Genomic DNA, 12,483 nt, shown 5'->3' with positions numbered 1-12,483 from the left:
AGCTGCATTAACGTTAATGAAGGAGGAGTGCGCAGCTCTCGGAGAAGCCGCAAGTAAACAAGCTGGAAGTGTTTCAACCGCACGGGTCCAAAATGGAGCTTAAAGGACACGGCCTCCGGTCAGGTGGGCGGTGGGGACGGACGGACTACCTGGAGGTCCAAGGGGCGGAGCTTGAAGCGCTGATTGATTTTTTTTTTTTTTTTTTAGGAGGCCCATTAAACACCGGACGTCTTTGACAACCTGCAAACTGGTTGTTCTGGTGGATAAAACGAAAGATTTTACCAACGACCAGAAGTCCAGACCTTCAATCTTCTTCGCTGAATCGGCGCGTGATAAATGCAACGTGCGAGAGTTGTGCCGTTGTTTTTTTTTTTTTACCTTGATGCCCTTCGTGTCCTCTTCGTCAAAAGAGCCGATGTCGAAAGCATCTGCAGCGTTCACCTCTCCCCTGGGAGGGATTAAAGGAGGGGAGTACTGGGGGGAGGGACGGGGGAGGACAGAGAAGGGGTTGGTGATCAGAGAGGAAGCAGAGAAACAAGTAGAAACAAGGAGGAAGGAAGCAGGCGACAGTCCCGGAGGCTGTGCTTCCCCTTAAGTAATGGGGGGTAACCATGGCAACAGTAACCGCAGCGGACTAATAACTAATGCGGCTGCGTCCAGCACCAGGAACTACGGAGACTTTATGTCTGAAATATATATTTCAAACAAAAACGACCGTTACAGGTTTCTACAGAGATTCTTCGGATTCACACGAATCCGGACACGGCGCCGTCGAAAAACCGCGAGTTTAATGACGACCGATTGATGTTTGATTTCCTGACTTCCTACGCGGCTCCCGACGTAAGAGCACGGAGGACGGGGGGGCCATGTTTGTCGTTCTGAACAGCCGAAGAAGAGCCGCAGGCGAAAATACCGGATTTCAAATGTTGGTTTGAAAAATATGCCGAAGGATGCAAATGGATCGAATTAAAAACAAATGAGCAAATAAAAGAATTAAGTGGTGGGGTAATGCCTGGAGGGCTGAGGTCACAATTTTGACGTAAAAAGCTTTCACTGCTTTGCCAAACAAAGCTAATGCACCAATTAAGAATAAAATGCACTTTAACGGGTTTCTACATGAGCTCGGGTTTCAGGAGTGAGCTGATTTGTTTTGCTTTTTCAGACCACGAAGACAACTTCCTGTGAGCTGCGGCGGCAACGGGACGCATCGAAGGACGTTCAGTTTGAAAATACCGGAAAAATATCTGAAGTGTGGAAAACAAAATGAAAACGTCGGGACTTGTTTCGATCGGCATCGTGTTAAAAACAAGCTGATGACTTTAACTCCAGCAATGGGGGGGGGGGGGCGTTCACAAACACTCTGGCAGTGAACCAGACCTCATTGTTAAAAAAAGTAAATAGAAAAAAAAATTAAAAAGCCGTAAAACTAAAGAGCAACATTTGGGACGATCTGTCCGCTGCCTTATTAAGATGCAGCAGTCGTTTAATATCAAACTACACACAGAACATTTTTATTTTCCCCTTTAAATGTGAGGTTTTATGATATAGAGATGCTGTTTGTATGTAAACACTGGACTGGCCCTTTAAATATTAATACACACACACAGATAATACACGTGTTGGATGTTTTACACAAATGATTTGGATCAATGAGTCTTAAAAAGAACATTAACATCTGTAGAAATACTGACAGTGGAAAAAAAACCAAAAAAAAACAATGGTCTTCCCCTTTAAATTTAAAAACACACCCTAATAACACATGTTGTGTTGGCTGGTTTACACACGTGTATATTTAAATATTTAGATCAATCAATCAGTCTTGACATCAACATCAGCAGAAATACTGACAAGAATCATAAACTGAACCAATAAATTGTTTAGTTAAAAAAACTGGTCTGTGCCTTTAAATCTGAATAATTACACCCTGATAACACATATTGCGTTTTGCCGCCTTTTAAAAAATGACAAACTGAATAAAATTCTTGAAATCAAACAGCCTTAAAAGACACACATCTGTGAACAGGCTTTTTGTCATTCGAATAGACGCATTTATTAGGTTTTAAATTTTGTTTTTGTAATGTGCACATGATTTGTTGACAAAATACCCGTTTCATTTGAGCCCCCAAAAAACAAAACATTAAAGTTTTAATGAGAAAAGAACCAAAAGCCTCCATGAACAGTCGCTGATGCATCGTGAACTCGGACTGTGTGACTGTTAGACGTGAAATAAAAGGAGACGGTTCTCCTCTGCAGTCGCAACAGAGGAACAAACTGTGGTTCTATCCAGGAGAACAAAGGCGCGACGGGGAGACATGTGACTGATGGAGGACAAAGAGCTCACCTTCTGCAGGTACACCTGCTGCCAGTCGATGCCTTTGAAGAACTGATGCTCCTTCACCTCCGGGGCTCTAAAAAAAGGGGAGAGGAAGGGGGGGGCAGAGAAGGACGGAGAGGGATAGCAAGGTATAGAGAGAGACAGAGACATAGAGACGGGGAGGGAGGGACAGAAGGATACAGAGTCAGAGATGGACAGAGAGACAGAGAGAAAGAGGGCGGGGTGGGTGGGTGGAGGGGGCACAGAGGGAGAGGGGTTGAGGAGGACATCAGAGACAGAGACAGGAGAAGGGGGGGGCAGAGACAGACAGAGAGGGGGAGGGGTTGTCACTCGGGTGTCATTCCTCCCTCCTCCACCAGGTGTCAGTGTTCTCCACATTCAGCAAAGCTGCAGTCAGACGGACCCGAGATCATCCGACCGACAGAAGAACAGGTGTGAACTCTGCGTCTATCGGATCACCCGACCGACTCCGGCCTCACCGAGACACAAACTGCACCACCCAGCGGCCCAGGGTGGTGTGTGTGTGTGTGTGTGTGTGTGTGTGTGTGTGTGTGTGTGTGTGTGTGTGTGTGTGTGCGTGTGCGCGTGCGTGCCGTACCCCCGGCCCTGGCAGCCCAGCCTCTTGGAGACGTCTCTCTGCAGCAGCCCCTCCAGCAGGTCTTTGAGCTCGGCGGTGAACGAGTCGGGCAGCTCCACGTTCTGACAGGAAACCGGGAGGGAGAGGAGGAAGAGGAGTTACAACATCGCAGGCAGCAAATACTTCAGTACGGACTAGGTCCGACAACGAGCTGGTATTGCAAGCTGAAGGGCCTCATTTTGCAGACGCGGAAGCGACTTCCACTTTTATAAACGGCCTGAGTGAAGTTGCATTGAGACGAGACAAAAAAAAAAAAAACAAAAAAAAAAAAACCAGCAGCCGAGAAAATACAAGAACGAACTTCCAGCTGTTTCTAGCAGCTGTCTCCCCCCTCCCTCCCCTCGCGCTCCTCCCTACGGCTCTCACGGGGACCGCGGCCCTCGGCTTGAAAACCCTCCGCCCTGTACTTTTTATTTTTTTATTTTTGTCACGCCGACTGTCTTTGCTCAGAGGCTGTGCGCTGAACACGTCAGGGAGCAGAAGTGCCATCTTCTGGGATCCGCTCCATCCGTCTCTTCCCGTCCGGCTCTCTGCTTCCATCGTGTTTATGTAACCGAAACCATTCATCAGCTTTAATAAACACTAAAGACATATAGGGAAGTATTTTTAGCCTGTTTGGGCGCCGAATCGCAGCCTCACCTCCTCCCCCACCACGCACACACACACACACGCACGCACACACCACCCCCACACACACACACACACACACACACACACACACACACACACACACACACACACACACAGATGAGGATTATGTGGATAAACCAGATTAAGTGGCTGGATTAAGACCCTAATCTGGATTTATTGTGATATGAAAGATCATACTTTCCCTGTTCAGAGGTCCTGCTCGGCCAAACAAGGCCTTAGTGTGTGTGAGTGTGTGGGAGGGAGGGAGGGAGCAGCTTTCCCTCTCGATTGCTTCATGTCCTGACAAACATAGAGATTTGGACGGTCGCCACGGTGATGGACGACGACGGCTGCTGCTGCTGCTGGCGAGCGGCGAGACAAGGAGCGAAGCCGCGCCAAAGATTCACTTTTCACGTTTGTCGGCGCGAAAACGCGGTCGCCGCTCGACGCCGGGGGGAAGGATGGGGGAGGGGGGGGAGCAGATGGGGGATGCCGTGGGCGGGGGGGAGCTCAATGGACTCAATTCATCCCGAGTGTCAGCTGAATCTGACCCCTGACATCGAACGGCCGAGCAGCATATTCCTCCGACGACACGCTGTACACGGTGTTTTAACAGTAATGACGAGAGCTCATGTTTACCTCCAGGTGCTGTTTTGCGTTAATTGTTTGAACTCGGAATCTGCTGTGTTTTAACCGCAGGCTTTATATAAAAGTGGGCGGAGCTTCCAGCAGAGGGACAGCTGCTAAAAACAGCTGGAATTTTGCTCTTGTAGTTTTGGCTGCTGGGTTCGTCCCAACAAAACTTCTGTAAAAGACCCCTCCCTCCTCTTCCTCCCCAAAAAATAAAAAACACAGACTGTTCGTAAAAGTAGTTTCTGGGTTTGAAAAGTGAAGCATTAAAGTGTAATACCACTGAGGGCCACTAGGGGCTGGCTTCACAAAAACCTCAGGCTCCAATAGTCTCCCATTCAAATTCAGGAAATGTTTATTAGGCTTTAAAAAGCGGTATATTTGTGGAGAGTGTCCGTTTGATTGACAGGCCTGTGGTGCCGTCAGGTTTCTCCTACAGGCGGGCGGGGCATGGTGTGTCAAGATCGTCCAAATATGGTCACTTCTGGCTCCAAAATACTGTCGGTCGCTGCTTGGTTTCAATTCTGCTTTTTGGTCGACATATGTTGTCTTTAAATGTGCCGCACCTTATTAAATAAAACTGATTTGACATGATTAATGTCGTCTGGTTAAGGCCTGACATCGAACACCGGCCCTCTCTCTCGTTTGGACTGAAACGGGTCCAGAGCACCAAACCAACATCGGGGTTACTATCGGTAACCGCTGTTCTCTGGAAACGGCTGTTAATTCAGTCAAAACCCAGAAAAATATTCTGTTTATTACGACCAAGAAAATAATTAAATAAATCAGATCCGTAGAGACGGATCATTAATCAATGACTCTTTTTTAATTACGAGGTAGTTATTTCGGTCCCAGCTGAAATGTGCTCTTCGCTGCTTCCTTTAGGTTCACTAGAATTCCCTGGAATGCACTAAAAACTGATTATCCATAAATCTGCTAATCGTTTTTTTTTAATCAATTCACTGTTTTGTCCAAAATATGTTGCTGTAATTTAACCGCAGAAGGTTTCGACAAACAAAATATTTTGTTTGATATCAGCGAGGACAGAACGACAACGAAAAACATCAAATCCTCAATGAATGCAAAAACATCTAAAAATAAAAACACAAATGAGGCTGCGGTTTCGTTTATCAAAACTCGTCCCAGTGTTAGATTATTCGTAATATTTTTCCTCCCGGTCAGTCAGCTCCATCTACTTCCCGTACGCTCTGACTTCACTGCAGCGATGCTGCCGTTCACCGGCTGTTACCGTGGTGACTAAAACGTTTCTCAAAGACAAACGAAGGCCGAAACTACAAAACAATAAAAAAAAAAAAAATTAAAATTAAAAATGAGAACAGAACCTCCTTTAAAATCACCCGGTTAAGAAAAAAAAAAAAAAAAAAAAAAAAAAAAAAAAAAGCTACAACCCTCCATCTGCTCCAAACTGAAACGACACGCAGATATGCATCGATGCTCTCGCGGCTTCGTCTTAACTGACTTGCCTGATGTGTGTGTGTTTGTTCACACACACACACACACACACACACACACACACACACACACACACACACACACACACACACACACACACACACACACACACACACACACACTGCAGTATGCAAAGGGGCGGCAACATTTGTGTGCGTTTGGTATCACCCGTCAGGTAAACACACGCCTAACCCGTGTGTTCGGAGCCGAGCAAAGACTCGCGTGTGCGCTGTAATGGCGTGTTGACACGCGTGTCTTACCATGGTGAGCGTCATGCGGTCGATCTCGTGTTTGTCTTTGGTCTTGTGCTGTCTGAAGGGACTGTGCCTGAAACGGGGGAGAGAGAGAGAGAGAGAGATGACGATAATGATAATGGACACTGGTGGAGAGGAAGAGGAAGAGGAAGAAGAAGAAAACGACACTCATCCATCTTGTTTAAAAAGTGAAGTGGAGATATCGTGACTTCGAAATCAAGAGATGCTCATTTGAAATGACCCAGATCCTCCTCGGTCTAATTAGCCACCTGCAGCTCGAGCTTGAGGATGATGATGATGATGATGATGATGAGAGTGTTCACATCCACTGCTGGAGGAGAACGCAGGAAACTGGGGGCCTTTTTAGAAAACTATTTTAATGCTCACCGCTCCGATGGTTTGGACAAGTTTCAGTACTGAGGCTAACATTAGCTGCAGCTACGCAGGAGCGGATCTCACCGTTGGCGTCTACCGAGAGCACGCGAGGCGTTTAGGGGACATCTGTAAACTGTAGCTACAAACAATAACCTGCGTCACACTCTCCCCCTCTAATCTGCACGAATAGTACGCATTCGGACCATAAAGTCATTTTCTGTTTTGGGTAAAACAAATTTTGTAAAGCTGTGGCGTCTAAGTAATAGCTTCTGAGTGAGGTGTTTATGGAACGTCGGTAAATTGTTGTGTCTTGAACTAGAATGAGAGGCATTTAGAGTAAATCTGTAAACCATAGCTACAAAAAAAACAAGTGTCACTGTCTCCCCCCTCTAAACTGCATGAAAACTACAGATTGTTACCGTAAAGTAATTTTTCTTTATATCTATATCTATAGATATAGAGCGGGGAGGGGGCTGATCGATAAATCACAGTCTGAACTTTAAAGGGTGCGACCGGAGAAATGAAGCCGACCGGGGAGCCGTTTTGGACCGCTGGATTTATTCTGCTGGAGGGACGTGATTGGTCGTCTGGGTAACGGTTCAATTTCCAGGAAGAAAAACTGAGTGAAAGTTGCGCCATCGATCCGGTTCATTATATCGAGTTACACAAGAAGACGCTCAGAAGATTGGACCGCTTGCGCTCGGAGCAGATCTGAAAAGGAACGTGGATCCGCTTCGTGTCTATTAAAGGTCCATATTTCACACTTTACCGGGTGGGTGTTTTATTTTCTTCTTATTTAGAAGAAGATAGTTTTGTAGTTTTAAGACGTAAAAACATCTTGAGTGTTGTTTTACATCTCCACTTTGAAGCTTCTCTCTGCAACAACGGGCTGTTTTGTGTCCGTGTGTTTAATTCTCATTGATATCGAAGACGCTCTCGTCCGATTGGCTGACTCTTTTCTGACCGACACGCCTCTCGGCCAATCGCAGGTTTTCATTGGAACTTTGCTAGCTCAACGTCACGTCACGATGATCCCCTTTGACGTTTCTTCCCCCATTAAAAGGTCGGACAGCGCGACTTTGTGACATCACAGACTTTCAGGAAGCCCAAACAGCAGAGTTGCTAAATACGGACAGAGTGCTTTTTTTCTGCGGACACTTTTACAGTATTTATAGTGCCTAGTGGTTAGCTATGCATAAAAACTGAAAACAGGAAGAAACAGCGATTCCGTCTAAAGTTAAGAAAGACTGATGAACACGTTCTATCTGGACCGGTGAACTGATCTATGAACATAAATTAAAAACAACCTGAGAGCTTTGAACTTTCTGCTTCCAGTCTTTATGCTAAGCTAGGCTAACTCCATCCAGACTCCAGTGTTAGTTTATCTGTACTTCCTTTAAATATCACATAATTTAAGACAAATCTTACGACGTTTAAATCGGAGGTGTCGCTGCATCTCGACAGTATAATATATTTTATAGTGAGAGAGGAAACCGTCTGATGGAGATTAGAAAAAAAAAAAAAAAAAAATGTTGTGATCCTGTTAACAGAATTGATGAGACTGAAATGTTTGTTTGTATGAAAACAAGTGTCTCGCAGCAGATGGAGAATTCGAGTGTTGAAATGTGCAGCGGACCTTTTCACCAAAGGCCCGACACACTCCTCCTCTTTAAAGTGTTCAAACACACCGATGCAGACATCAAATGAAGGACACGTCACACACACTTGTCTCTCTCTCTCTCTGCCTGCCTGGCGTCCGGGCAACACACACACACACACACACACACACACACACACACACACACACACACACACACACACACACACACACACACACACACACACACACACACACACGCTCTCTTTTTTTTACCTGATTTCTGACCTACTGGGCCCAGACCTCTGGCATTTACACACTCCAGATCAAACATACGCGCGCACACACACACACACACACACACACACACACACACACACACACACACACACACACACACACACACACACACACACGAGACAGATCAAACACACCGCAGAGATGACGCAGAGGAGGGGCAGCGGGCCGATTCAAGAGCGGCGAGAGAGGTTTTGAAAGCCGACAGGAAGTGGAGGACGCAACGGGAGCAAAGAGAGGAAAGATGAGAGGAAGGCGAGAAGAGACGAGACGAGACGAGACGAGACGGAGCCACTCACCCTCGGAGGAGCTTGAAGAGCATGCAGCCTAAGGAGAACCAGTCGGCGCTGCTGTCGTACGCCGTGCCCTTCTGGAGGACCTCCGGAGCCATGTAGCCATGGGTACCACTGTGTGACACACACACACACACACACACACACACACACACACACACACACACACACACACACACACACACACACACACACACACACACACACACACACACACACACACAGGGTCAGGTCAAACACACTTCGGAGGAGGAGGAGGAGGAGGAGGTTTAAAATACATCTCTTCTTGGAATTAAGCTGTTCAGCGACAGGCTGCAGGAAAACCCATGTGATCACCGGCGGACTTTTGTTTTCCTCTCGGTTACTTATTTATATCCCATTTATTAACACGTGCGGGAGGTGAAACTGCCGATTTTAACAAGAGGAAATGAAAATGACACGATCGAACTTCTGGTTCTTTCAAAATCGTTTATTTGCAGCTCATTAGGTTTCGCTTTTGTCGTTTTGCAAAGAAAGTAAAGAAAGAAGATGATTTCTTTTTTTAAGTTGCAGCTAAATTAATAAACACGAATGAAGCTGAAAAATATTTAAAAAATGGAATATTTTTCACTGAAATGTGCAATTTTTTTATTTTAAAAAAAACTAAAAAGTCTTATAAACATTAGTGATTGTAAAATAATCTAACAAATAAATAAAAAGCGCAGATTTTTTTTTTGTGGTTGTTGTCTAAAGTCGCAGCCGCGAGATTAACGAGCTCCAAATATCGATCTGACGGGAAGACGAGTCGCGGCGGGACGGTCTGTCGCACCGCAGACGTTACAGAGCGAGGAGTCCTCTAGTTAATAAACTATCTTCGAGAGAGAGAGCGCCGTTCGGGCGACCTGCAAGAAAAGCTGAAAAGCTCGCGTTAATACCGCGGGGGGGGGCGCGCCGTTCGTACGGGCCGCCCTCTCGAGTCGCGTCCTAGCGGGACGGGGGTGAGTCGACGAACGATGAAGACCTCCTCTGGTCGACGTTTTATTTCTAACATTTATTTATGTTACAGCAGCATGTCCAGGGCAAAAATATCGAATATAATAATAATAATAATAATAATAATAATAATAAAAATAAAAACAGACGGGAGAACTTACACGCTGGCGTGGGGCTTCTTCTTGGAGAAGTCGCAGGCCAGGCCGAGGTCGGAGATACGGACGTGACCGTGTTCATCCAGCAGGATGTTCGCCGGCTGCGGGACGACACACACACACACACACACACACACACACACACACACACACACACACACACACACACACACACACACACACACACAGTGATGAAGAGGGTGATCAGGATGATGAAGAGGAGATCAGAACAACCGCCTGATTCACGACTCGGCGTGACGTTTCTCTGAACTTTCCGCGTTTCCTTCCGACTCCCTCGAGCGTCGAGTGTTTACCAAACACTAAAAAAACTGCTTCGCTGACTTCCAGCAAAACAATATATCCGTTATTATGGCAGGCAGTCCAAACAGGGGCGGCGGGGAGGAAACACAGAGAGAACGTTAGAGAACGGGGCCGAAATCTGGAGACGGCTCGGGCGACGTCTCCGAACATCAAACCAACAACGGCGGCCGCTGCTCCAGAGGGGGATTTTTTTTATTTTATTTTTTATAAACGGAAACAGATTGAAGCTCAAAGTCTGGTGGGAATCTATATTTTTATTGACGAAACCCATGAATAGTTCTTCCTCACGGATACGAGGTTTCAGGTTTCAAACAGGGGGCAACTGTTTGGGACTATTTTACGATGCGGATTAAGCCTCGTTTAAAGAGTTCCAGCTGCAACTTCTCAATATTTCTTTTTTTTTTTAATCAAAAGTAGGGGGAAAAAATAATAAAAAAAATTCCGCTCGTAGTGATGAACCCCACAGAGAGAGATGGGAGTCCAGCGTGTTCCTTGAACGCAGCGCACAGCAGTGGCCTCCGTGAGTAACCTGCATAATCTCTCCCTGAATGACTAAAACACAGCCGGCCGCAGCGCAAAAGTAGGAAATGTCGACAATTAACAAACAAAACAAAAAAAAATAGATAAAAAGAAGCCGTTTAACGACGAAGCTTTGTTTTAACAGTGTTTGGCATTTTTTTAAATAAGTATTCTCAGTGCAGAATTACATGAAAAACAGGTTGTTGTTTTTTTTCAAATATGCGCCACCGCCCTTAGCCCCTGCAGAGACCTAGAGGAAACCCCGTCTCTACCTTGAGGTCTCTGTAGACCACGAAGCGGTTGTGCATGTGCTCCAGACCCAGGATGATCTCCGCCGCGTAGAAGCGCATCTCCTTCTCGCTGAACACGCCGTGCTGGGACAGGTGGTAGTGCAGGTCGCCGCCTGGACGAGCACACGCACACACAACATAGAGGGCGTTAGAATAAGCTCGTCCCGGGTAGATCCCTTCGTGTCCGAGAGAAGTGTAATGTGTAGTGTGTGTAATGTATGTGTGTGTGTGTGTGTGTGTGTGTGTGTGTGTGTGTGTGTGTGTGTGTGTGTGTGTGTGTGTGTGTGTGTGTGTGTGTGCGTGCGTGTTTGCGCGCGTGCGTGTGCGTCCTACCGTTCATGAGGTCCAGGATGAAGCAGAGCTTGTCGGGGGTGTGGAAGGCATACGTCATGCACACGATGAACGGGCAGTCCTGCGGAGACACAACGAGTTCTTCGTCGTTATTGATTATCATCTTCAAGCTGGTCCTTTTTTTGTTTCTTTTCTTGTATCTAAAATACATTTTAAAAAGTCCTTGTGCAGTAAAACATCTACAGATCTGATTGTACCCGACTATATTTAGTGTAAACTGAATTTCTACTGCTCCAGCTGCTTTGAACTTCAGCACTTTAATATTCAGTTTGATAGTTTTAGTCCTGCGGTTTCCCAAACTAGAGGTCTGGCCCCTCCAAGGGTCACCAGAGCAATCTGAGTGGTCGTTACATGATTACTGGGAGAATAAAGTAAGACAAAGAAAAAAAAAAATCAACCAACTGTAGCAACAGGAAGTTTTAATGAGGTTAATTATGAATGAAACAGTCAATCATTTCTTACTAGAACATATTACTAAAGTTTATCTTAAAAAAAATGACGACATATTTCTGCTCCCTTTCAAGCGCATGTATTTGACCGACGTCGTTACTTTACATGTAAACTAGTTTAAGATACGTGGACTCGTAATGTTATCAGAAAGGGATTTTATGAGGTGGGATGTGTGGACTTTATTCCACTATTAAACCTCCTTCCTCTGAACACGTCACGTTTTACTTTGAAAGGTTCCGTCTTCTGCAGCTGCAGTGAAAATACTGGAGAAACAGTCCCTCCGGCAGAACGCAATAATCAACGCAAATTCAAGCAAAACTCCCCACAAGCTCCCGGGAGCTTGCAAATCTTTTTAAATGCCAGAGAACTTTCCGCAAAACATGCCACCAGCGGAAGCTGTGCTGAAAGTATTCACTACATAAAGTAAATCTTTTCAGACAGAACTCGCTTTATTAACACAAATGACTCCACCTCTTCTCTCATTACCCAAAACAAACCGGAGGAAACCAGAATGAGCGGAAAAACAGGAAGTGCCGGTTTGCAGAAAATGTGGCCTCACAATAACATTTTCAAATGAAATGCTTATCATCAAAAGGAAGTGATCCCATATTACTGGATGCTAGAATAATTCTATAGGCACGTCAAGTCGTAAGAGACTGCACTTTGTTTTTGTGCATACAATTAAACAACATCCAAAGCTCTTATTTTGAAAGGCTGATGTAGTCGTTGTTTCTACGTCACAGTCACAGGCTGCCTGTTCTGGAAAGATACGGAGCTTTTATGATTTTGTTTCGTAACTTTTAGCCACACGGTTCTCCAAGTTCAATAAATCAACAAAAAAAAAAAAAAAAAAAAAAAAAAGATTAGGACTGAAATATTTCTGTGATGTGCGGCATGATTATCA

The 12,483-nt window shown here is 45.5% G+C and overlaps 1 protein-coding gene across 1 annotated transcript in view; it reads right to left on the bottom strand.

Moving 5' to 3' along the window:
* The window catches only part of grk3 (G protein-coupled receptor kinase 3), a 51,043-nt gene that overhangs the window by 7,792 nt on the left and 30,768 nt on the right, over positions 1-12,483 (bottom strand). The window contains exons 10-17 of the mRNA XM_069701060.1: positions 11,112-11,190; positions 10,761-10,891; positions 9,655-9,749; positions 8,528-8,635; positions 5,966-6,032; positions 2,934-3,034; positions 2,342-2,408; positions 379-474 (exon numbers count right to left, since the gene is read on the bottom strand). Coding sequence (XP_069557161.1) covers positions 379-474; positions 2,342-2,408; positions 2,934-3,034; positions 5,966-6,032; positions 8,528-8,635; positions 9,655-9,749; positions 10,761-10,891; positions 11,112-11,190 — 744 coding nt within the window. The remainder of the gene's footprint in view (positions 1-378; positions 475-2,341; positions 2,409-2,933; positions 3,035-5,965; positions 6,033-8,527; positions 8,636-9,654; positions 9,750-10,760; positions 10,892-11,111; positions 11,191-12,483) is intronic.

This window comes from Brachyistius frenatus, unplaced genomic scaffold (genome assembly GCF_029030835.1).
Source record: "Brachyistius frenatus isolate BFR_SWC_R1_liver_20210118 unplaced genomic scaffold, ASM2903083v1 Contig_35, whole genome shotgun sequence".
Taxonomy (NCBI): Eukaryota; Metazoa; Chordata; class Actinopteri; family Embiotocidae; genus Brachyistius; species Brachyistius frenatus.
This window is presented reverse-complemented; position numbering and strand designations above follow the sequence as displayed.